This window comes from Pristiophorus japonicus, chromosome 16 (assembly GCF_044704955.1).
Source record: "Pristiophorus japonicus isolate sPriJap1 chromosome 16, sPriJap1.hap1, whole genome shotgun sequence".
NCBI classification, from domain to species: domain Eukaryota; kingdom Metazoa; phylum Chordata; class Chondrichthyes; family Pristiophoridae; genus Pristiophorus; species Pristiophorus japonicus.
This window is the reverse complement of record NC_091992.1, coordinates 98,255,777-98,281,893: the sequence shown is the minus strand read 5'-3', so window position 1 is coordinate 98,281,893 and position 26,117 is coordinate 98,255,777. Positions and strand designations below refer to the sequence as shown.

General features: G+C 46.3%; 1 protein-coding gene across 2 annotated transcripts in view; it reads left to right on the top strand.

Annotated features, from left to right (window-relative positions):
* The window catches only part of fbxw10 (F-box and WD repeat domain containing 10), a 102,217-nt gene that overhangs the window by 52,606 nt on the left and 23,494 nt on the right, over positions 1 to 26,117 (top strand). Inside the window, exons 7-11 of one of the 2 annotated variants that reach the window (XM_070858181.1) lie at positions 7,385 to 7,488; positions 9,822 to 10,025; positions 10,142 to 10,263; positions 14,701 to 14,849; positions 17,027 to 17,169. In XM_070858181.1, the coding sequence (XP_070714282.1) occupies positions 7,385 to 7,488; positions 9,822 to 10,025; positions 10,142 to 10,263; positions 14,701 to 14,849; positions 17,027 to 17,169 (722 nt within the window). The remainder of the gene's footprint in view (positions 1 to 7,384; positions 7,489 to 9,821; positions 10,026 to 10,141; positions 10,264 to 14,700; positions 14,850 to 17,026; positions 17,170 to 26,117) is intronic. The other variant, XM_070858182.1, reaches the window with a different exon arrangement.

The following is a 26,117-nucleotide window of genomic DNA, read 5'->3' as shown; positions in this document are numbered from 1 at the left end:
GTTTTGCGAAGATGTGGGCCATCGTCCCGATCGACGGACTTTTATGACGGTGTGGGGCTTGTGGCAGTGATGATGCGATCAAAGTGCACATTGCTGCCGCTCCACCCCCGAACCCATTTTCATCAATAAAAAGCCGGTCCTTTTTCTGACAGTGTCTCCGCCAGCTTTCTGGGTCGGTGCACTGAGGGAGAGTGCCAGCTGGTGTGTTGAGAGGTTTTCGAGTCATACAAATTTATCGGAGCTTTTTGTGAAATATTTGAAAAACGGCAGCAGGGGTCTGAAAACTTTTGCTGCGTGAAAGAACTCGTGGCCGGTGAGAGTAAATCTCTGCTACACAGAGGGTTGTGCCTCCACCCATAATGGGCTCAGTTTTGGCAGGGGAACGCCCGCTCCACATTGTCAGAGGCAGGGAGGCACGCAGGCGGAGGCGTCGCTGTCACCAGCGAGTCCTCAGGCAGCGGGCAAGGGAGGCAGCAACCATGGCTGCCCAACATGTAGAAGGTCCTGCAGATGCCCACAGACGTCAACGTCCAGAGGCTGGGCAGCAGGGAGATGCCGTGAGGAGGAGGGTGAGGTACGCTGACCGCCCCCCCCCCCCCACCCCTCACCAGATAGTGGGCGAGGAGCCTTGCCAGCAGCAGCCTGCAGAGGCTCCACAACATGATGAGGAAGAGGAGAAGGCGCCCATCCAGCTGGCATGGGAGGGACCCAGCACGTACCTATGCCAAGGAGGCCCTACCGTTCTAGGATCTACCGGCATCAGTTCTCCTTCCTGCAGCTCAGCAACGAGCTATGTGTGCGGAGGCTGAGATTCATGAAGGACATCTTGACCGAGCTCAGCAATGTCCTGCGACCAGATTTGGAGCCTCTCTCAAGGCTCAGAACAGCGCTCAACGTGGCGACCAAAGTAATGATAGCTTTGAACTTTTATGCAACGGGCTTGTTCCAGTCTGCAAGTGCAAATATCTCAAACATCTCACAATTCTCCGCCCATCGCTCCATCCAGCAGGTCACCAATGCGCTGTATAAGCGAAGAGTGCAATATATCTCCTTCCCCATGACCAGGGAGAAACAGGTGGAGTGCCAGGCTTAATTTGTCCAGCTTGTAGGGTTCCCCAGGGTGCACTCCCTGAATGTTCAGTTGGTGTGCGACCACCAGCGAAGGACCCTGGCAGTTGATGCCAGATATCCAGGCAGCAGCCATGATGCCTTCATCCTGCACCGGAACAGTGTGCCCACCCTCTTCACCGGCCCAAACCAGGAGTGTGGGTGACTGCTTGGTGATAAGGGATATTCCCTGTCCACTTGGCTGCTCACTCCACTTCGCAACCCCAGGACTGCGGCTGAGCATGTCTATAATGATGCTCATTCTGGGACCAGATGCATCATTGAGCTCTGCATTGGCATGCTCAAACAAAGGTTCCATTGCTTTGACCCGCTCTGGTGACGCATTGCAATACTCGCCTGAATGGGTCTCCAGCTGCATGCTGCATAACCTGGCTGTCATGAGTGGTGGTGGAGGAAGAGGAAGAGGAGGAGGAAGACGAGATGATGCGTGCGCCTCAGTGTCTCCCCTGTGGCTGGCGCATGGGTCTGGGAAGGCTAGAAGGTCTCCCATGGTGAACCCTGCCGCGAAAGCAACACTGAGATCTCAGGTGGCATCGACCTGAGACTGCATGAGAGCAGCCAGAGTGTCAAAGCCACCAGATAAGACCGCACTTAGATGCTCCGTCGACTCTTGCAGAGCCACGGCCATCCTCTCCAAAGCAGCACCGATACGCTCATTCCCATGCGCCTGTGCTGCAATGGCAGCTGCCACATCAGCTACAGATTGCGGCATCACAGCAGGATCCGCACAAACGTTCTGGGAGTCCACCATCACCTGCACACTGGCAATGATGGGTTCCATGGAGTGTGCAGAGCTGTCGACTATGCGAGAGGCAGACTCCTCCAGGCTCTTCATCACTTCCGACAGGATCTCTGGCACCCTTGCCAGTGGCCCCAACATCTGGGCATGTATGTCCTCCACCCTTGTCTCATAAGCCGCAACACCGATGGGCTCGTCTGTGTCTTCCTCAGCAGAACCCCAGTGCAGACTCGCCCCCACCCCCAGAAACGTGGCACCTGAGGTTGCCTAGCCCTGTCATCATGCTGGAGCCTGCTTTTCCCCGGCGCAGACCCCTGCACTATATTAACTATATCGGACCACGCACTCCCAGTATCTGAGCTGGCGCGTGTGGGTGGAAGCAGTGATGTGGTGCGCTCAGCACTGTCCTCTTTCTCTTCCTCATCGCTGAGGTTGCCAAAAGATGGAGTGAGATCCAGGGTGTCAGCATTGCTCGAAAACTCAAAGTGTCCTCAGTGCTGTCAGGCTCTCATCAAGGGTCTCCTGCAGGCCTGGCGATGGTGTCTCATCAGATGTCTTATAAGGAGCAGTTCCCTCGCCTCGGCTGCCACTCGGCCTCTCATCAGTGAGAGAAGGGGCGGTAGGGAATTTACGCATGGAGCCTACAAGTAGCACCCTTACAGAAGGAAAGGCACAGTGTGCGTTGTCGCTTTCAGGGAGAGATAGCATTAAAGGAAGGCCTTCACTTACCCATGCTGCCAACATCAGCATGGTCAGTACCGGAGCCTATGTGGGCGGGGGGGGGCGGGGTGGTTCTCATCTGCAAACATAAATGGGAGAAGGCCTTCCATGAGGGGGAGGTGGGGAATTTATACATGGAGCATACAAGTAGCAGATTTTCAGAGACAAAGGCACAGTAAGTGCTGCAGCATTCAAGGAGAGATAGCATTAAAGAAGGCCTTCACTTACCCTCATCGGCTTTGCTAGTGCCCTAACCCACAGGGAGGTAGCATGTCTGCCCACGATGGCCTCGACCCTCGCCTCCAAAGGTGTGAGGACTTGTATCTCGGCCTCGCCACCACTGGTCCTCCTTTGCTTAAAGCGATTATGAGCAAGTTTGGCCTGCAAAGTAAAGAATGGTTGGTTTGTAGCACCGTGATGATGCATCAGAAAGGAGAGCACAAGTGTGTGTCCGTGACATGCAGCTGGCAATGTGAGATGAGAGGATCTCCATTGCAAACACACACACACACACACACACACACACACACACACATTAAGGGAAGGAACATATATATATAAGGGAAGGATGAAGGAGAGGCTCGCAGATGGAAGGTTAGCATTTGCTGGAACAGATACTCACTTTCATCAAACAAATGATGTCATTCATCCTTTTTCGACATTGGATCGCTGTTCTATTATGGATGGAGGTCCGCGACACCTCTTCCACTATCTCCCTCCAGGCATTATTAAACTGTTGGCGAGTCGATATCCCTATATCTGAGTAGAAGAGTCGCCTCCTTCCATCCAAACCCTGCATCAGGATCTCCAGCTCAGCGTCGGAAAACCTCGTAGCCCTACAGCAGCACCAGCCATCCTTCCACACCACCCCTTCCCTCCTCAGGGCCTAGCTGCAAACCCAGGCCTTTAAGAAGGCCAGGAAGCAGCTGGCTCATTGGCTACCAATCACCCTAAGGGTGAATTTCCCCGTGGGAATAACACTCCAATTAATCCACCCACACCGCTGCAAACTATCAGTTTTGAAGGGCAATTAGCGCCGGAGGACAATTTTGTAGCAATGGAGGATATTTTTGGGGTCAAAACGCTGAATATGGATCCAGTGGCCGCCGCAACCATTGCAGTGCTAATCAGGTGGAAAAGGCCTCAACACCGCCAGCTTTCTGGCGGCTCTGAATTTTGTCCCCTTTATCTCTAGCTCTAATACAGGTTTCCAGGAAAACAAAACTTAGGCAGTTCCAGTAAAACACAACTTATACATTAACCCTTATACTTGTACAGAAGGGTAACTTTGAAGGTATGAGGCATGAATTGGCTAAGATAGATTGGCGAATGATACTTAAGGGGTTGACTGTGGATGGGCAATGGCAGACATTTAGAGACCGCGTGGATGAATTACAACAATTGTACATTCCTGTCTGGCGTAAAAATAAAAAAGGGAAGGTGGCTCAACCGTGGCTATCTAGGGAAATCAGGGATAGTATTAAAGCCAAGGAAGTGGCATACAAATTGGCCAGAAATAGCAGCGAACCTGGGGACTGGGAGAAATTTAGAACTCAGCAGAGGAGGACAAAGGGTTTGATTAGGGCAGGGAAAATGGAGTACGAGAAGAAGCTTGCAGGGAACATTAAGGCGGATTGCAAAAGTTTCTATAGGTATGTAAAGAGAAAAAGGTTAGTAAAGACAAACGTAGGTCCCCTGCAGTCAGAATCAGGGGAAGTCATAACGGGGAACAAAGAAATGGCAGACCAATTGAACAAGTACTTTGGTTCAGTATTCACTAAGGAGGAACAAACAACCTTCCGGATATAAAATTGTGTTGGGGAAATTGATGGGATTGAAGGCCGATAAATCCCCAGGGCCTGATGGACTGCATCCCAGAGTACTTAAGGAGGTGGCCTTGGAAATAGCGGAAGCATTGACAGTCATTTTCCAACATTCCATTGACTCTGGATCAGTTCCTATTGAGTGGAGGGTAGCCAATGTAACCCCACTTTTTAAAAAAGGAGGGAGAGAGAAAGCAGGGAATTATAGACCGGTCAGCCTGACCTCAGTAGTGGGTAAAATGATGGAATCAATTATTAAAGATGTCATAGCAGCGCATTTGGAAAATGGTGACATGATAGGTCCAAGTCAGCATGGATTTGTGAAAGGGAGATCATGCTTGACAAATCTTCTGGAATTTTTTGAGGATGTTTCCAGTAAAGTGGACAAAGGAGAACCAGTTGATGTAGTATATTTGGACTTTCAGAAGGCTTTTGACAAGGTCCCACACAGGAGATTAATGTGCAAAGTTAAAGCACGTGGGATTGGGGGTAGTGTGCTGACGTGGATTGAGAACTGGTTGTCAGACAGGAAGCAAAGAGTAGGAGTAAATGAGTACTTTTCAGAATGGCAGGCAGTGACTAGTGGGGTACCGCAAGGTTCTGTGCTGGGGCCCCAGCTGTTTACACTGTACATTAATGATTTAGACGAGGGGATTAAATGTAGTATCTCCAAATTTGCGGATGACACTAAGTTGGGTGGCAGTGTGAGCTGCAAGGAGGATGCTATGAGGCTGCAGAGTGACTTGGATAGGTTAGGTGAGTGGGCAAATGCATGGCAGATGAAGTATAATGTGGATAAATGTGAGGTTATCCACTTTGGTGGTAAAAACAGAGAGACAGACTATTATCTGAATGGTGACAGATTAGGAAAAGGGAAGGTGCAACGAGACCTGGGTGTCATGGTACATCAGTCATTGAAGGTTGGCATGCAGGTACAGCAGGCGGTTAAGAAAGCAAATGGCATGTTGGCCTTCATAGCGAGGGGATTTGAGTACAGGGGCAGGGAGGTGTTGCTACAGTTGTACAAGGCCTTGGTGAGGCCACACCTGGAGTATTGTGTACAGTTTTGGTCTCCTAACTTGAGGAAGGACATTCTTGCTATTGAGGGAGTGCAGCGAAGATTCACCGGACTGATTCCCGGGATGGTGGGACTGACCTATCGAGAAAGACTGGATCAACTGGGCTTGTATTCACTGGAGTTCAGAAGAGTGAGAGGGGACCTCATAGAAACGTTTAAAATTCTGACGGGTTTGGACAGGTTGGATGCAGGAAGAATGTTCCCAATGTTGGGGAAGTCCAGAACCAGGGGTCACAGTCTAAGGATAAGGGGTAAGCCATTTAGGACCGAGATGAGGGGAAACTTCTTCACCCAGAGAGTGGTGAACCTGTGGAATTCTCTACCACAGAAAGTTGTTGAGGCCAATTCACTAAATATATTCAAAAGGGAGTTAGATGAAGTCCTTACTACTTGGGGGATCAAGGGGTATGGCGAGAAAGCAGGAAGGGGATACTGAAGTTTCATGTTCAGCCATGAACTCATTGAATGGCGGTGCAGGCTAGAAGGGCTGAATGGCCTGCTCCTGCACCTATTTTCTATGTTTCTAACCCCTTGCGTTGAGTTCTAATACAATCATTTAAAACATAGTATTATTCGCATTACAAAATAATTTGTGTGACCATATACATATTAGGTACCCCTAACTTCTAACATTGCCAAAACAGTAGAGTACAGATTGGATGATGTCATGCTCCAACTGTATGGTGCTTTGGTCAAATCACACCTTGTGTTCTGCGTCCAGTGCTAGTCACTTGGACACAGGGGGCATCCAAACCGTGGAGGCAGTTCAGAAAAGAGCCACACGACTAACTGCTACTGTTGGAGGACTGAGTTATGAAAGACTGAAGAAACGTAGGCTTTTCGGTCTTTAAAGTAGTTGATTGAGAGGTGATCAATAGGCATTACTATACCAGGTACATGTAAGATAGTAAATGGTCTAGAAAAGGTAGATTTTGCTTTTGTCTACATTGCACAGCAGTTTTATTGTCCACTTCATATAATGTGCAAATCGCATTAATGCCAACATGCCTGGTATAAGCGGTGGGGGCTGTAGATCATTTAGTGAGTCAATCTAGGCCACTCCAATACAGCTTCAAACAGCTGGTGCAAAGATCTGAAAGAAGGCAACATCCCACATTCCTGCCTGAGGAGTGGTGCATTAGTTGGGAGGGGAATGGAGGCTAAATGGAGAGAAAATAACAACACTGAAAAAGCTTAATATTAGAAAAAAACACACACTATCTTGATCTACAGGAAGTACAGAAAACAAAGACGTAGGCCAAATGGACCAATCTAACACCAATATTAGAAATTCTCTCCCTCTACTGGGGAATCATTCTTCTCTGCTGCTTGGGTAATGATAAAGTACAATAGCGTGTGCCAAAGAAAAAAATAAATGGTTTTGTAGCACGCCCAGGCTTCTTCCCCATGGACTAACTGTGGGAATTAAGAGACTGCAAGAAAAAAGCATCCTACTCCAAGGCTAAGAGTCCATATCCCCATTATCAATTGTAGAAGGCGGCATTGACACAAGCCATCTTTATGATTTAATCGCCTCACGAATAAAAATAATATTCTCCATCCTCTCCTCCAAAAAACACTCCACAGAAACAATTTAAATTCACAAGTTGCTACCTGCATATCTAAACATCATTGAGATGTTGTTGTTTGTATGCTATTTGTTTGGCAACGTTCTTGCCATGAGACATTTCTCTACACTAAATGCAAGTTGTTGCTGTTGTTGATCTAGAACTGGTTCCAGTAAACTGTTGTTCTTTGCAAACATGCAAGTTATTAAATAGGTTGGATGATACTCTGGTTCTCATCAATGCTGACTATAGCTTATGTCTAACGGAATTGAGCAAGACTTGATACTTTGATATATTGTTAAGTGCACTAATGTGTTTACTTTTACAGTTTGGATTAGGAACAGCATATATTGGCATCTATACTGACGTGATACAAATGGAGGAGAAAAATGTCTACTGTGGTCCTTACAATATAATAGTCATCAAACAAAGGTATGTGGAACATGTAATAACTATACCAAACATAAAAATGTTCCTTTCATTTCTGATTCTTTTAATAATTTTAGTCAAATTACATAGTTGCAGTTAAAAATAAAACATGGAGATCTTGTTTTGTCAGAAGAGTTACACAGGATGATATTTCCATAAGTTTTCATTAAAATGATGCGCCACTAAAATGGTCAGAAGTGGTTTATTGTTTGTTTGGGGGAGGGGGGGGGACAATGCAATGCGATTTGAATCCAACATCCAACAGGCTTTTCAGTGCAGCTTTACAGCTGAATCGTATCAATTTGAACCCAAAATGATTGCCAAATTCACTACATATTATTGAGAAACTCCTTTAAGTGGTCTGGTTGCCTGCCTTTTAATGGAAGTTTAGCTTCGGCTGCTCTATCAGCTAGCACAGTAGTGGGACCTGGGAGTGTAACAATCAAATATAAACAAAAGCTGCTGCTGACTCCCTCATCCATGACTTTATCATCTTTAGACTTGACTATTCCAGTGCACTCTGGCTGGCCTCCCTAGTTCTACCCTCCATAATCCTGAGGTCATCTGAAACTCTGCTGCCCGTGTGCTAACTCACACCAAGGCCTGCTCATCCATCTCCACTGTGCTCTCTGACCTACATTGGCTTCCAGTTAAGCAAAGCCTCGACTTAAAAATTCGCATTCTTGTTTTCAAATCCCTCCATGGCCTCGCCCCTCCCTATCTCTGTAACCTCCTAGCCCTCTACCCTCTTCCAATTCTGGCCTTTTCAATATCCCCGATTTGAAATGCTCCACCATTGGGGGTCGTGCTTTCAGCTGCCTAGGTCATCATCATAGGCGGTCCCTCAAAATGAGGATGACTTGCTTCGACACCAAAAAAGGATGAGTTCACAGGTGTTTCGGATGAAGGACCCGAACTACATCCTCAAGGGTGGAAGATGCCTGTGCGTGGATTTTTTTAATGTGTAGTGGCCGTGGCCTCGGTCCTAAGCTCTAGAATTGCCCCCCCTAAATATCTCCGTCTCTCCACTTCTCTTTCCTCTTTAGTACGCTCCTTAAAACCTATCTCTTCGACCAAGCTTTTGGTCATCTGCTCTAACATCTCCTTACATGACTTGGTGTCAATTTTTTTTTGCTAACACTCCTGTGAATGTGCCTTGGGATGTTTTATTACATTAAAGGTGCTATATAGATATAAGATGTTGTTGGGTAGACAAAACAGAGAATACTGAGTACAATGAACGTCACAGGTACAGTCAGTTCAACTCCTGTTCAAGTACTGTTACGAAAATAAATAAAATACGATACTAGCCCTCTTGGGGGTGGTGGGGGAGAGGGCGGATTCTTGCTTAGTGTAGAAAGATAGAATCACTGCTTTCTGTCCTGCTCTCAGGGAAGAAGTTATTTCTCCCTTGCAGCCTTTCTACTGCCTTGACTCCTTTCACAGTCCTTTTGCTTCTATACTCCTTCCGGCATCTGCCAGATGTCTCCTGAATGACCAGACATTACTCACGAATGGACCATTTTTTGGGGAACTCTTCAAAACATAGGAACAGGGATAGGCCATTCAGCACCTCAAACCTGTTCTGCCATTCAGTTAGATCACGGCTGATCTGGATCTTAACTCCATCTACCCGACTTGGTTCTGTAACCCTTAATACCTTTACCTAACAAAAATGCAACAATCTCCGTTTTAAAATTTTCACTTTACCAGGATTCAGTTGAGCAGATTTTCACTACCCTTTGTGTGATGAAGTGCTTTCTAACACCACCTCTGAACGACCTGACTCTAATTTTAAGGTTGTGCCCCCATGTTCTGGGCTCTCATACCAGAAGAAATAGTTTCTCTCTATCTACCTATCAAATCCTTTAATCATCTTAAACACTTCAATTAGCTGACCCATGCTACATTTAAAATACCTTTTGACTGCCACTGGATTGACAACTCAGCATGGGATTGTCCGGAGCCGCCAATCACTGATCAAGTTTCTGCTCATATTTTAATGTCTGCATCATATTCGTGGGTAAAATGGTCACAGAATCCCAAACAGTCACGCCCTGTGTAATTTGGAAGACAAGAGGTTGGAGCAAGTACACAATTTGGCGGGTTTACATTTGTTAAATGTAGATCCTCTGTAAAGTTCACAGCAATAGAAGCATAAGACTAGTAATAAGAGAAGGCCAATGGGCCAATTTAACCGACCCTGAATGAATTTGGGTTGTATGAGGGTGAGTGGCACTCGTGGGAAAACAAAATAAGAGAAAATACGACAAACATAGATTTAAAGGACACAGTGATAGCTAATGTCTAACCATTCCTTGTCTTTAATTGTTCAGTGTGGACAATAATAGGGTAATACACTATAACGGTGGGGAAATGATAGCCAGTGGCTCATCAGACAAAAAAATTAAATTTTGGGATATCGGTCGTTCCAAAGGAAGTACACGTGTAATGCACGGACATACTGGAAGCATCAAAGCACTGTTTATCTGTGAGCATCAAGGTTTTGTACTAAGCGGAAGTAGCGACCTCAGCATCAGGTGGGAGTTAAAATATTTTCTTGCACATTTCTTAGCAAATATTTGGCTCCTAGGTAAGAAATGTAATAAACTTTATTTAAAAAAATCACCTTTTATTTTTAATTGTTCATTTTCAGACGGTGGAACCTGACATCTGGATTATGTATGAACATCTACCGTGGTCACACGCGAGTTATTACCGGTCTTGAGCTGCATGAGGACATGTTTGTATCAGCGGGAATGGACTGTCACGCCAAAGGTTAGACAAATTGTGGGTGCAATTTTAACCTAATCCACTGGGTGGGAATGCTGCTTTTCCATCCCGCCCAATAGTACTCTCCGTTGATTTCAATGGAAAATAAAATTGGGCGGAGTGTAAAACCAATGTTGCACCCGATCCCATCAGTTTCCTGATGGATTAGTTAGCGTCAAATTGACACCTGCAGGTGGGTCTTACAGAAACAAGCTGCTGCATCCCCGAGTTCTAATGAGTTCCACCCAAAGTGTTAACTTGTCTTTCTCTTTCGGACACTGGCTGTTTTGCTATGCATTTCTAGCAATTTCAGATTTTAGCCTTTGTACATTTTTCTTTATCTGTGCTGCATTTCATTTTTTTTTAAAGCTGTTGTTGCTTCACATTTTTTTCTCCCTAAATTGGCCTGGGTTTTTATCTGGTTTTTGCCTCTCCCAGGAGATTACATGGCTCTGGTTGGGCTGGAGTGTAGAATGTTTCAGTATAAGGGGTGTCGCAGTTGTGTGAGGTGGACTGGTTGAGCTGGGTGCTCTTTGCCTTTCAGTCATTGTTCATAGGTTTATATGTAACCTTCGGGGCTGTAAATTTCTATGTTTCTATTGTCAAAAGAATTCAGTGATATCCTGATCAGCAAATAATGGAGCAAACAATTGCTTATTCTGATTGAAAGCCACTCCGTAAAATATAATAATTAGAGTCAACATTGACATATTTTATTTTGTCCATTCTGTTCTTTTATTAGAATATTTTTGTCTAAGCAGTGGATGCCGTTGAAGTATTCAGGTTAGCTGGCTAGGGGGATTTGCTGTGTACAGAGCACTGTGAGTGAACTGACTTTGCACACAGTTTTAAAAAAGCAGCCAGGGTAAATTATTAGTGTTAACTCAGCTGCCTCATACCATCAGGGTGCATTAGCTCCTTCAAACTCCCACCCACCCCCACCACCGATTATGTTAGCATGCACTGTTAAATGTCAAAACATACTCCAAAGAAGTCAATAAAAAAAGAAAAAATATGAAGTTAATAATTGTGCGTAACTGTTTGATTTTTAAAAGGAGCCCTAATACTAAAACTATCTTTGCACTTTGATCTAGGTGCAACTTCTTTTCTTATTTAACAGAATGCCATGGTTAAGACTTATTGAGATTGAGCAGGGAAAGGTAGTGTTCCAATTTTTTCATCTGCCTCTGAATTCATAAAATCATTTTAAGTGTTTACACAGAGGTTAAAGAATGATTGACTTATTCTGTAATCGGTGTTTCAATGAGCGATCTGGTCAAATAACTCTGGTCGGAGATAAAAGTGCAGGTGGATGGTAGTTTAATGCAGACGTGTGAACTGTTTACACCCCATGCTTCATGCACTTTTAGAATGTATTCATATTTACCTTAATTGGTGGCATAAAAGCATAGAGGGTGCTTCTAATTATTGTTGGTGCCAGGAGGGAGGTGGGATGGGTTCGATTTCAATAGTAAGAACAGATAGGGTACATGTCCCAATCTTGTCCCAATCTCTACAGCTGAAGTTCCAATCTCTGATATATGAACATTATTTCCATAGTTCCGAGACTAATTATGTCTATTTAAACCTCTTAAACTCCTCTCTCCTGTCTCCACCACACTCACCTCCAGCAACAAGTGTGAGGAGCTCATGGACTTCTTTGTCCAAAGGTTGAGACCATTCGATCAGCTGCCTCTGTGAATTCCATTCCTTCATCTGGGCCACAGGGCCATACTTCATCTGAGGCCCCCACCTGCTCAGCCCTAAACTCACATCTTTCTTTAGTTTCTCTTTTATCTCCCCATTTGATCGCTCCAAGCTCATCTTGTCCGTGAGACCCATTTCCTGCTCCCTCGACCCTATTCCCACTAAACTGCTGACCACCGAATTTCCTTTTCTGGCTCCCATGTTAGCTGACATTGTTAATGGTTCTCTCTCCTCAGGTATTGTTCCCTCCTTTAAGTCTTCTGTCATCACCCCTCGCATCAAAAAAACCAACCCTTGACCCCACTTTGCTTGCTAGCTATCGTCCATCTCCAACCTCCCTTTCCTGTCCAAAGTACTTGAACGTGTTGTTGCCTCCCAAATCCGTGACCATCTTTTCCTGAATTCAATGTTTGAATCCTTCAATCTGGTTTTCACCCCTGCCACAGTACCGAAACGGCTCTCATCAAAGTCACAAATGACATCCTTTGTGAATGACAAAGATAAACTATCCCTCCTCGTCCTTCTCGACCTGTCTGCAGCCTTTGACACAGTTGACCTCTCCATCTTCCTCCAACGCCTCTCCACCATTGTCCAGCTAGGTGGGACTGCATTCGGCTGATTCCATTCTTATTTATCTAATCGTAGCCAGAAAACCTCCTGCAATGACTTCTCTTCCCACTCCCACATAGTTACCTCCAGTGTACCCAATGGATCTGTCCTTGGCCCCCTCCTATTTCTCATCTATACGCTGCCCCTTGGCGATAACATTCGAAAACATGGAGTCAGTTTCCACATGTACGCTAATGACACCCAGCTCTACCTCTCCACCACGTCTCTCGACCCCTGCTTGGTATCTAAATTGTCAGACTGCTTGTCCGACATCCAGTACTGGATGAGCAGAAATTTTCTCCAATTAAATATTGGGAAGACCGAAGCCAGTATCTTTGGTCCCCGCCACAAACTGCATTCGCAAACCACTGACTCCATCCCTCTCCCTAGCATCAATCAGAGGGTGAACAAGACTGTTCGCATCCTAGGTGTCGTATTTGACCCTGAAATGTGATTCCGGTCAGATATCCGCGGCATAACTGAAACCGTCTTTTTCCACCTCCGTAACATTGCCTGCCTCGGTCCCTGCCAAAGCTCTTCTCCTGCTGAAACCCTCATTCATGCCTTTGTTACCTCTAAACTTGACTACTCCAATCCCCTCCTGGCTGACCTCCCACATTCTACACTCTGTAAACTTGAGGTCATCCAAAACTCAGCAGCCCATGCCCTAACTTGTAACAAGTCACGATCACCCATCACCCCTGTGCTTTCTGACCTACATTGGCTCCCAGTTAAACATAAGAACATAAGAAATAAGAGTAGGCCATTTGATCTCTCGAGCCTGCTCCGTCATTTAATAAGATCATGGCTGATCTGATCTTGGGCTCAGCTCCACTTCCCTGCCCGCTCCCCACAACCCTTTATTCCCTTATCGCTCAATAATCTATCTATCTCTGCCTTAAATATATTCAAGGACCCAGCCTCCACAGCATTGATTTCAAAATGTTCATCCTTGTTTACAAATCACTCCATGGTCTTGCCCTTCCCTCTCTCCTAATCTTTTTCAGCCTCACAACACCCTGAGATGTCTGCGCTCCTCAAATTCTGCCCTCTTGAACATCCCTCATTATAATTGCTCAACCATCGGTGGCCGTGCCTTCAGCTGGACCCCTAAGCTCTGGAACTCCCTCCCTAAACCTCTCCGGCTCTCTACCTCTCTTTCCTCCTTTAAAACCTACATATTTAACCAAGCTTTTGGTCATCTGCCTTAATTTCTTCTTTTGTGGCTCGGTGTCAAATTTATCTGTTTTGCCTTGTAACACTGCTGTGAAGCGCCTTGTTAAAGGCGCTTATATAAATAAAAGTTGTTGTTATTTAGCATCTGTTAGCTCCACTTAACCAGCATTTAAAATACCTAATACTGGAATTCTACTGTACAAATATAGGAAAAATATTAAATATTGTAATCTTAAAACTAATCGTATTACTTTTTGTGTAGCTCAATGACTCAATGAAAATCAAATGACCGTCACTGAATCACTGAGGTGTGTGTAGTCTTGACTTGCTTGGCAGCATCAGCGGTGCATAGGAAATATAAAGCCAGCAGGGGTCCCATTAAACCTTGTGCTTTACCCCTCATCTATCACACATCATGAAATGGAGCTTTAACTGATGATGCTGGATCTGGGTTTTAATAGTGCTAGCTGAGAGAAAGAAATGGTCATGCCTTTATATTCTTTCTGTATATATTAATGAATGAACAACATGAGGAAGCTGCAAGATTATCATGTGAGAAAGCTATTCTCTGTTTGTTCCCATTATATGCAATCTTAATCTATTCAAAAATGTATCTTCAAGTTTTACATTTTCAGTAGGCTTCGGAAGCTTAAACCCGGAACTTGCGGGGACTACACGAGCACGTGTGCACCTTGTACGCGTTTGTTTGGAGCGTGATTTCAAGCTCATTGTCTTAAATGGCTGTATAATCAATGATGCACATGTGGAACATCTGCCACGATTACACACCAGCTATGGATGTCCCAATCAATGTGAAATCCCATTTAGATCAGTGCATTTTTCTGATGAATATTGTTTGTTTATAATGATTCTGCTAGATGTAGTAAACAATTGTTTATTGATAATTAATTCACTTCATAATGTGTCTCTTTTTTTTAACTTTGCCATCAGTGTGGAACCTTGCGAAAACAAAATGTATCTGTAGCTTCAAGCATGACAAGCCAGTTCTGTCTGTGGCCATCAGTGAGATGTCTGTGGTGAGCAGCTGTGCGAAAGGACTGGTCCATGTGTGGAGCATAGAACCTCCATCAATAGTCAAGGTATTCAGACCAGAATAGAGTGAAGTTACTAAATATACCATCAGTGAGTTCTCTAGATCACTTTCTTCTTCAAAACCCTGTCCTTCCTACGGCCACAAACTCCGTTCCCTAGCCACTGACTCCATCCCTGTCCCCAACTTCTGTCTGAGGTTGAACCAGACTGTTCGCAACCTTAGTGTCATATTTGATCCTGAAACGAGCTTTCGACCACATATCCGCAGCATAACTAAGACCGCTTATTTCCACTTCTGTAAAATCGCCCGTCTCCCCCCTTGCCTCAGCTCATCCGCTGCTGAAGCCTTCATCCATGCCTTTGTTAGCTCTAGACTTGACTAATCCAACGCACTCTCGGCTGCCCATGTCCTAACGCACGCCAAGACCCTCTCACCCATCACCCTTGTGCTCGCTGATCTACATTGGCTTCCGGTTAAGCAACGCCTCGATTTCAAAATTCTCATCTTTATTTTCAAGTCTCTCCATGGCCTCACCCCTCCCTATCTCTGCAATCTCCTCCAGCCCCACAACACTTCAAGATGTCTGCGCTCCTCCAATTCTACCCTCCTGAGCATCCCTGATTATAATCGTGAAACCATTGGTGGCTGTGCCTTCTGTTGACTAGGCCCCAAGCTCTGGAACTCCCTGCCTAAACCTCTCCGCCTCTCTACCTCTCTTTCCTCCTTCAAGATGCTCCTTAAAACATACCTCTTTGACCAAGCTTTTGGTCACCTGCGGTAATTTCTACTTATGCAGCTTGGTGTCAAATTTTTTATCGCACAATACTCCTGTGAAGCGCCTTGGGACGTTTCACTATGTTAAAGGCGCTATATAATACAAGTTGTTGTTGTTATTGTGGAAGCATAATCCCAGTGGAAGATGGGGAAAGATGGATTTATGCATGGGCAATGCCTAGAGCTGGGAAAGCATCAACTTGGCCCCATCCTCATCCACCTTCACTGCGGAAAAACAAGGATCAGCTGTCTAACATGGAAGCTCAGTACATCCCTATCTACTTAACCATCCTTAAGGACCATATGCTCCCAAACGTCACCCAGAGCAAGAACTTATTGAGATCCCTCTTTCGATTAACCCACCTGCCAAGGAATAACCTCAGCCCTGCCAATGCTCAATGTGTAGTACCACTCAAATATACACAACCATGTAAGATCCTCAATGTTGTGTATCTACAAAATACCAGGTAATTGATGCAGTGACTTGGGTAGGCAAAGGACAGCCACTGGAGTAAACTTTAACTATCAGGTGGCTGACAGCGGAGCCTCCCTCAGTAACATATCTGGAGTAGGCTGCTGCCACCAAACAGATGTCCCTTTGCAGCTTGCGGCTCAGAGCCAACACCTATTCCATCCAGGAAAACGATAGATCTGGGTGGGGTGCCAATCATCAATCATAGCCCCTGGGTTGGTGGTGGGAGGGGGGCGGGGGGGGAGGGTGGAGTGGTAGCCCAAGTAGGATTGAACCTGGCAGAGCACTTCTACACCTTTTGGCCCCATAATGTCAACTCTTACCTTTATTGGCTTCTTCTGTTGCTGCATCAGGTTTTTTACTGAACAGAGCATTCACGGCGGATATTCCGGCCAGCAGACAGTGAAAATGGCATCAGTATCCTGTGTTACGTCATAGGATCCTGCTTTGCATAGATTAATGAGGCTCCTGTCTGACTCGGGCAGAGGACTTGGCCACTCAGAGAACACTCCCAGGCCAAATGGTGGCGGAGCATTAAATTTACCACCTCTGCACCTTCAATATGTGGAAGAGTGAGCCAACTATGGGAGGGCGAAAGGTCATCGACCTGAAACGTTAACTCTTTCTCCACAGATTCTGCCTGACCTCCTGAGTATTTCCAGCATTTTCTGTTTTTATAATAGATGGCAGCTTTGCACATTTCTTTATGCATGGGATTGGAACAGGCTCCATAAGTAGTATCATAAAATACAGTCAATGCATTTCAGAAGAAAAGAGTAAAACATGTCTTTTAGTATGAACTGCATCTAGAAATGGAGACATATTTCATTAAATGTACACTTATCTGTGATCTACATATTCTACACTATTCACCGTGCTACGTATAAGTTTTGTCAAATGATTGTTTAAATTCATTCTGTATCCCTTTGGTCACACTATTTGTTTCAATTGGTGCATTTTCTTTTTTGATTATTCAGATTTTGACTGGCCATTCAGGCCCAGTCACGTGTGTGTCTTTTGACCAATGGCACTTGGCCAGTGGAAGTAAGGATAACACTATTATGGTCTGGAGTATGATTGGAAAATTTAGTGAATCTTTATTGACTTTCAGGCATCCACAGTAAGTAACTTAATTGAAAATAAGATATCAATAATGCACTCATCAAAAAGGATGAAAAATAATCTTGTCAATTTTTCTCCATATGTAACAGATTAAATTTAATATCTATTGTTTGACTCCTCAAGCTTCAACACAAATTTCTTGCTCTTTAATTAAAGCATGAGGTATTTTTGATTTTACATCAGTTTGCTTATCTGATTTAAATTTCTAATGGCAGATCAATACCGGAGCAAGGGTTTCATAGGATTACATAGGAGATACGGCACAGAAACAGACCTATCTAGTCCATGCTGGCGTTTATGCTCCACTCGAGCCTCCTCCCTTCTTTCCTCATCTAAATCTATCAGGATAACCCTCTATCCCCTTCTCCCTCATATGCTTATCTAGCCTCCCCTTAAATGCATCTACACTATTCAACTTCAATCACTCCCTGTGGTAGCGAGTTCCACTTTCTCACCACTCTCTGGGTAAAGAAGTTTTTTCTGAATTCCCTATTTGATTTCTTGATGTCCATCTTCTATTGATCGCTTCTAGTTATGCTCTTCCCACAAGTGGAAACACTCTGTATCTACTCGATCAAAACCTTTCATAATTTTGAAGATCTCAATTAGGTCACTCCTCGATCATCCTTGTAAATCTTTTCTGCACCCTCTCCAGTGCCTCTATATCATTTTTATAATATGGCAACCAGAATTGTACACAATACTCCCAAGTGTGATCTAACCATGGTTCGATACAAGTTTAGCATAACTTCACTAGTTTTCAATTCTATCCCTCTGGAAATAAACCCTAGTGCTTGGTTTGCTTTTTTATGGCCTTGTTAACCTGTGCCACTACTTTTAGTGATTTGTGAGATCCCTTTGTTCCTCTGCCCCACCCAGACTCGTACCCTCCAAGTACTCTTCCCTCAGACTGGATTTCCGTTTGTCTCTTTTACCTTGTTCATCTTCTTTGCTTTCTGTTTCCCTTCTCGTGTTTGATCAAGTATCTGCCAAGACTCGCTTTCACAGCCACATCTCTTTCCTCAGTAACTGTCTCCATCTCGGACTTAATCCACGTGGATTCCAACTGAAATTCCACCCTTCATGTTTTGGATCCACCCAGGATTACAGATATCTCCGAGATATTCAGCGTTCCTCGAACCACTGCTCTCGCCGCATCCTGGGATCCACACTCAACGCTATGTGCCACCACATGCATACTCTCGACCTCTCTCTTCAGCAGCACCGACTCACTCTATCTCTAAGCTGTCCTGGTCCGCAGTTCCATTTCATCCTTCGTATCATCCGGCGCTTTTTTCTTTCCTTTCAGGTGTCAAGGATCGTAAACTTCAACAACTCTTGGACACCAACACCCCTCCAGAACCTTCTTCCCCCACACTTCCCTCTGATCCCATCCCTTCTTTCAATCTCATCCCCTGCCGTGTTTTCACTATCCCATCTGACCTTCCCCTCTCTGACCCCAAATGATCAGTCCTCAGCAAAGGCCTGAGCTTCATCCCCTTACGCCCCCACCTCAATGAATTTCGAGCTCGGCAAGATGCTGAGCTCTTTTTCCGCTGCCTTTGCCTCCGTGCCCATTTCTTCGGCCAGGAGTCTTCCCCCTGCACAGCTGACCCTTTCTCCTGTTTTCAGAATTCGCGCTCTACCTGGACCCCTCCCTCTGGCCTCTTACCCTCTCTAGACCTCTTCATTGCTAACTGCCGACGGGACATCGGCCGTCTCAATTTCTCTGCTCCTCTCACTCACTCCAACTTACCTCCCTCTGATCTCGCAGCACTCCGCTCTCTCAGGTCCAATCCCAATCTTGTTATCAAACCAGCTGACAAGGGTGGCGCTGTTGTTGTTTGGCAAACTGACCTCTACCTTGCAGAAGCTGATTGCCAACTTTCTGACACCTCCTCCTACCTCCCCCTGGACCATGACCCCACCACTGAACATCAAGCCATCATTTCCCAGACCGTCACTGACCTCATCTCCTCTGGAGATCTTCCCTCTACAGCCACCAACCTCATAGTTCCCCAACACCGCACAGCCCGCTTCTACCTCCTTCCCAAGATCCACAAACAGGACTGCCCCAGTAGACCCATCGTTTCAGCCTGTTCTTGTCCCACAGAACTTATTTCTTCTTATTGCGACTATTTTTTCTCTCCTTTTCCACTCTCTTCCCACCTATATCCGCGACTCCTCCGACACCCTCTGTCACTTTAACAGTTTCCAGTTCCCCGGCCCCAACTGTCTCCTTTTCACCATGGACGTCCAATCCCTCTACACTTCCATCCTCCACCAGGATGGCCTGAGGGTGCTCCGCTTCTTCCTCGAGCAGAGGCCCAACCTGTCCCCATCCACCATCACCCTCCTCCGCCTGAAGGAACTTGTTCTCACATTGAACAACAACTCCTTCAACTCAACTCATTTCCTCCAAATTAAAGGTGTTGCTATGGGAACCCGCATGGGTCCTAGCTATGCCTGCCTTTTCGTGAGACATGTGGAACATTCTTTGTTCCAGTCCTACTCGGATCCCCTCCCTCAACTCATTTTCCAGTACATTGATGACTATCGGTGCCGTTTCGTGCTCTCGCCCTGAACTTGAAAATTTCATTCACTGCATTCAATTTCCACCCCTTCCCTCGTCTTCACATGGTCCATCTCTGACTCTTCCCTTCCCTTCCTCGACTTCTCCGTCTCCATCTCTGGGGATAGACTTTCGACCAGTATTCACTTTGCTGCAAGGAGGATGCTATGAGGCTGCAGAGTGACTTGGATAGGTTAGGTGAGTGGGCAAATGCATGGCAGATGAAGTATAATGTGGATAAATGTGAGGTTATCCACTTTGGTGGTAAAAACAGAGAGACAGACTATTATCTGAATGGTGACAGATTAGGAAAAGGGGAGGTGCAACAAGACCTGGGTGTCATGGTACATCAGTCATGAGGTACAGCAGGCGGTTAAGAAAGCAAATGGCATATTGGCCTTCATAGCGAGGGGATTTGAGTACAGGGGCAGGGAGGTGTTACTACAGTTGTACAGGGCTTTGGTGAGGCCACACCTGGAGTATTGTGTACAGTTTTGGTCTCCTAATTTGAGGAAGGATATTCTTGCTATTGAGGGAGTGCAGCGAAAGTTCACCAGACTGATTCCCGGGATAGCGGGACTGACCTATCAAGAAAGACTGGATCAACTGGGCTTGTATTCACTGGAGTTCAGAAGAATGAGAGGGGATCTCATAGAAACGTTTAAAATTCTGATGGATTTAGACAGGTTAGATGCAGGAAGAATGTTCCCAATGTTGGGGAAGTCCAGAACCAGGGGTCACAGTCTAAGGATAAGGGTTAAGCCATTTAGGACCGAGATGAGGAGAAACTTCTTCACCTAGAGGGTGGTGAACCTGTGGAATTCTCTACCACAGAAAGTTGTTGAGGCCAATTCACTAAATATATTCAAAAAGGAGTTAGATGAAGTCCTTACTACTAGGGGGTCAAGGGGTATGGCGAGAAAGCAGAAATGGGGTACTGAAGTTGCATGTGCAGCCATGAACTCATTGAATGGCAGTGCAGGCTCGAAGGGCCAAATGGCCTACTCCTGCACCTATTTTCTATGTTTCTATGTTTACAGGTGGGACAGACATTCGTCAAGGGAAGGGGTCGGTGGGGCTGGTTTGCCACGCACTCCTTCCACAGCCTGCGCTTGGCCTCTTCATGCTCTTTGCGTTGAGACTCCAAGAGCTCAACGCCCTCCCGGATATACTTTCTCCACCTCGGGCAGTCTTCGGTCAGGGTCTCCCAGGTGTCAGTGGTGATGTCGCACTTTACCAGGGAGGCTTTGAGGGTGTCCTTATAGCGTTTCCGCTGTCCTCCTTTGGCTCGTTTACCGTGAAGGAGCTCCACATAAAGCATTTGCTTCGGGAGTCTCATATCTGGCATGCGAACTATGTAGCCTGCCCAGCGAAGCTGATCGAGTGTGGTCAGTGCTTCAATACAGGATGTTAGCCTGGTCGAGGACACTGATGTTGGTGCGCCTGTCCTCCCAGGGAATTTGCAGGATCTTGCGGAGACATCGTTGGTGATATATCTCCAGCGACTTGACGTGCCTTCTGCACATCGTCCATCCCTCAGATCCATACAGGAGGGCGGGTATTACTACAGTAGTAGTTGGTCATAATCACAACGTTCACACCCTATCTCGACTAATGTTTTTCTAACTCCTGTCATTAGCATTTGAATTTGGGCCATCATCCCATTTGTCTCTCTAATCTCTCTCTCTCTTCCAACCTATAACAAACCTTCGCTTTTGTTCTTTCTTCCCCTCCCCCTTTCAGTGCTTGTTAAGAATCTGTTCTTTTCGAACACTTTCCAGTTCTGAAGAAGGGTCATCAACCCAAAATGTTAACTCTGCTTTCTCTCCACAGATGCTGCTTCACCTGCTGAGTTTTCCAGCATTTTCTGTTTATATTATATATAATAAGTGACCTATCTATTCTTCCTACCAAAATGTAATACCTCACATTTATCGGTGTTGAAATTCATTTGCCAATTATATGTCCATTCTACAAGTTTATTAATGTCCGCCTTTAATTTGTTACAGTCCGCCTCAGTATTGACTATCCCCCTAATTTGTTGTCATCCGCAAATTTAGAAATTGTGTTTTTGATTCTAAGCCTAAATCATTAACACAAATTGTGAACAGCAGTGGTCCCAGCACTGATCCTTGTGGAACACCACTACGCATCTTCTGCTACTGTGAATAGCTACCCTTTACCCCTACTCTCTGCTTTCTGTCTTGAAGCCTTAGCTAACTATCCATTCTGCTACTTGTCTCCTGACTCTGCATTCTCTGACCTTATACATTAGTCTATTATAGGGTACCTTATCGAAGGTCTTTTGAAAATCTAGATAAATTACATCTGCTGCATTATCATTGTCTACTCTCTGTTATCTCGTCAAAAAATTCAATAAGGTTGGTCAAGCAAGACTTTCCCTTTTGAAATCCATGCTGACTATTCATTATCATATTGTTTGTTTCTAGGTATTCTATTTCTCTCCTTTCCATTATTTTTCCTACCTCCGATGTTAAGCTGACTGGTCTAAAGTTTCTTCGACATGCTCTATCTCCCTTCGTAAATATAGGTGGTATGTTAGCTATCTGCCAGTCCTCTGGCACTATAGCTTTTTCTAACAAATTATTAAATATGTGCAGTGAGGCCTCTGCCATCTCTTCCGTAGATTCTTTTAAAACCGGGTCAGGCATTTTATCCTCTTGGAGTTTGATTTTATTTAATATATCTATTGTGTTCCTATACAGATGAGACTGCACACAGGGAGGTTAAAGTAACAGTGACCTTTAATAAGACACTCCAGAGTGAGGAACAGGCCTTAGGGGCCGGCTTATATACAGTGCTCCCAAGGGATGCTGGGATCCCTTGGTACTTCAGGGGATGAGCTCCCTGGTGGCGGAACATGGGAGTGCATGCTTTACAGATACACAACATCACTCCCCCCCCCCCCCCTCCTCCAAAGTCAAAGTGAAAACTATTTACAAGGTGAGGCGGTCGGGAGCCTTTCTTTCCCTGGTGGACTGCCTCGGTACAAATGTCTGTTCTAGTGTGTTGGCTGTGCCTTCGCTGGGTTGGCGTGTTGTTGGCCCTGCAGGGCTGCTAGGTGAGCCTGGCCTTGCTGGGCTGTTGGGCGTGATGGGTTCGCTTTCCTGGTTCGGTGTGGTGTCGTTGATCATTTGGGTGTGTGTTGTGGGCTCGAAAAAGGTGGTGTCTGCTGTGGGTTGTTCAGGGCAGTCTGTGAACTGCAGCCTCGTTTGGTCCAGGTGCTTTCTGCAAATTTGTCCATTGTCTAGTTTGACTACAAATACCCTATTCCCTTCTTTAGCTATCACCGTGCCCGCGATCCACTTGGGACCATGTCCATAGTTTAGCACATACACAGGGTCATTCAGATCAATTTCCCGTGGCGCGACCATCGTTTACATTTTGTTGCTGCCGCCTGCTCTCTACCTGATCATGCAGTTTGGGGTGAACCAGCGAGAGTCTGGTTTTAAGTGTCCTTTTCATGAGTAACTCAGCCGGGGACACCCCTGTGAGCGAGTGGGGTCTTGTGCGGTAGCTGAGCAGTACTTGGGACAAGCGGGTTTGGAGTGAGCCTTCTGTGACTCGTTTAAGGCTCTGTTTGATGGTTTGTACTGCCCGCTCTGCCTGCCCATTGGAGGCTGGTTTAAACGGGGCTGAGGTGACATGTTTGATCCCATTGCGGGTCATGAATTCTTTAAATTCGGCACTGGTGAAACATGGCCCGTTGTCACTGACCAGTATGTCAGGCAGGTCGTGGGTGGCAAACATGGCCCTCAGGCTTTCAATGGTGGCGGTGGCGGTGCTTCCCGACATTATTTCACATTCATCCATTTTGAAAAAGCATCCACCACCAGCAGGAACATTTTACCGAGAAACGGGCCCGCATAGTCGACATGGATCCTCGACCATGGTCTGGAGGGCCAGGACCACAAACTTAGTGGTGCCTCTCTGGGTGCGTTGCTCAACTGAGCACATATGCTGCATTGCCGTACACAGGACTCTAAGTCAGAGTCAATACCGGGCCACCACACTTGGGATCTGGCTATCGCTTTCATCATCACTCTACCCGGGTGTGTGCTCTGGAGATCCGAGATGAACGTCTCCCTGCCCTTTTTTGGAAGCACTACGCGGTTACCCCACAACAGGCCGTCTGCCTGAATGGACAGCTCGTCCTTTCGCCGCTGGCTCTTACATTTCAACGGGGATGCTGGCCCAGCTCCCGTGCAGCACACAGTTTTTTACTCGGGACAGCAGAGGATCTTGGCTGGTCCAAGTCCTAATCTGGCAGGCCGTGACAGGTGATTTATCATTTTCAAATGCTTCCATGACCATCAACCAGTCTGCGGACTGCGCTACCATCAACAAGTTGTCAGGCTGCACCAATTCTACCCCCGTGGTGGGCAATGGTAGCCGACTGAGAGCATCCGCACAGTTCTCGGTGCCTGGCCTGTGGCGGATGGTATAGTTATACACACTCATAGCGCGAGTGCCCACCTTTGTATGCGGGCTGAGGCATTAGTATTTATCCCCTTGTTTTCAGCGAACAGGGATGTGAGGGGCTTGTGATCGATTTCCAGCTCAAATTTGAGGCCAAACAGGTACTGATGCATTTTCTTTACCCCGAACACACACGCTAATGCCTCTTTCTCAATCATGCTGTCGGCCCTCTCGGCCTTAGACAAGCTCCTGGAGGCATAGGCGCCAGGTTGCAACTTCCCCGCAACGTTAGATTGTTGTAATACACACCCGACTCCATACGACGACGCGTCACATGCTAGCAAAAATCTTTTACACGGGTTATACAATACAAGCAGCTTGTTGGAGCATAAAATGTTTCTGGCTTTCTCAAAAGCAATTACTTGTTTTTTTCCCTATACCCAGTTCTCACCTTTGTGCAATAACACATGTAGGGGCTCTAAAACGGTGTTTAAGCCCGGTAGGAAGTTACCAAAATAGTTGAGGAGTCCCAGGATCGACCGTGACGTTCTGTGGCCTGGGCGCGTTGCTGATAGCCTCTGTCTTGGCGTCTGTGGGCCAAATGCCGTCCGCCGCGATCTTTCTCCCCAAAAACTCCATTTCTGTTGCCATGTAGATGCATTTTGACCTCTTCAGCCGCAGTGCTACGCGATCCAGTCACTGGAGGACCTCCTCCAGGTTTTGAAGGTGCTCGACAGTGTCCCAACCCGTGACCAATATGTCATCCTGAAAAACCACCGTGCATGGTACCGACTTGAGTAGGCTCTCCGTGTTTCTGTGGAAGATCACTGCAGCCGACCAAATTCCAAACGGGCATCTGTTGTAGATGAACAGTCCCTTGTGCGTGTTGATGCAGGTAAGGCCCTTCGAAGACTCCTCCAGCTCCTGCATCATGTAGGCCGAAGTCAGGTCGAGCTTGGTGAATGTCTTGCCTCCTGCCAGCGTCGCAAATAGGTCGTCTGCCGTAGATAGCGGGTATTGGTCCTGCAGCGAGAAATGATTAATAGTTACTTTATAATGGCCGCAAATCCTGACCGTGCCATCACTTTTGAGTACTGGAACAATCGGGCTGGCCCACTCGCTGAATTCCACTGGGGAGATGATGCCCTTGCGTTGCAGCCTGTCCAGCTCAATTTCCACTCTCTCCCTCATCATGTGAGGCACCGCTCGCGCCTTGTGGTGAATGGGTCGTGCCTCTGGGACCAAATGGATCCGCACCTTCGCCCCGGAAAAGTTTCCAACGCCTGGCTCAAAAAGGGAAGGAAATTTGTTTAGAACCTGGGTACATGAGGCCTCATCGACATGAGATAGCGCTCGGATGTCATCCCAGTTCCAGTGGATTTTGCCCAGCCAGCTCCTTCCAAGCAGTGTGAGGCCTTCGCCCGGAACAATCCAGAATGGCAGTTCGTGCACCGTGCTCTCGTAGGTGACCTTGGCCATGGCGCTGCCCAGGACAGTGATAAGCTCTTTGGTGTACGTTCTCAGTTTCGTGTGGATGGGGCTCAGGGCTGGTCTGAGTGCCTTGTTGCACCACAGTCTCTCAAACATCTTTTTACTCATGATGGATTGGTAGCGCCAGTGTCCAGTTCCATGGCTACGGGTAAGCCATTCAATTTTATGTTTAGCATTATAGGTGGACATTTCGCCAAAAATGTGTGCACCCCGTGTACTTCAGCATCTGCCTCCTCTCTCTGAGGCTCGAAATGCTTTGATCCACCATGGACCGATCTTCCTCTGCCACGTGGTTTTTAGCAGGTTTTGCAGAGCTTGCAGCTCGTTGGAGGTGCCCCATTGTTCCACAGCTCTTGCAAACATACCCTTTGAAGCGGCATGACTAGGCTGAATGGAAGCCTCCACAACGCCAACAAGGTGTGAATTGCCTTGCATTCATCCTT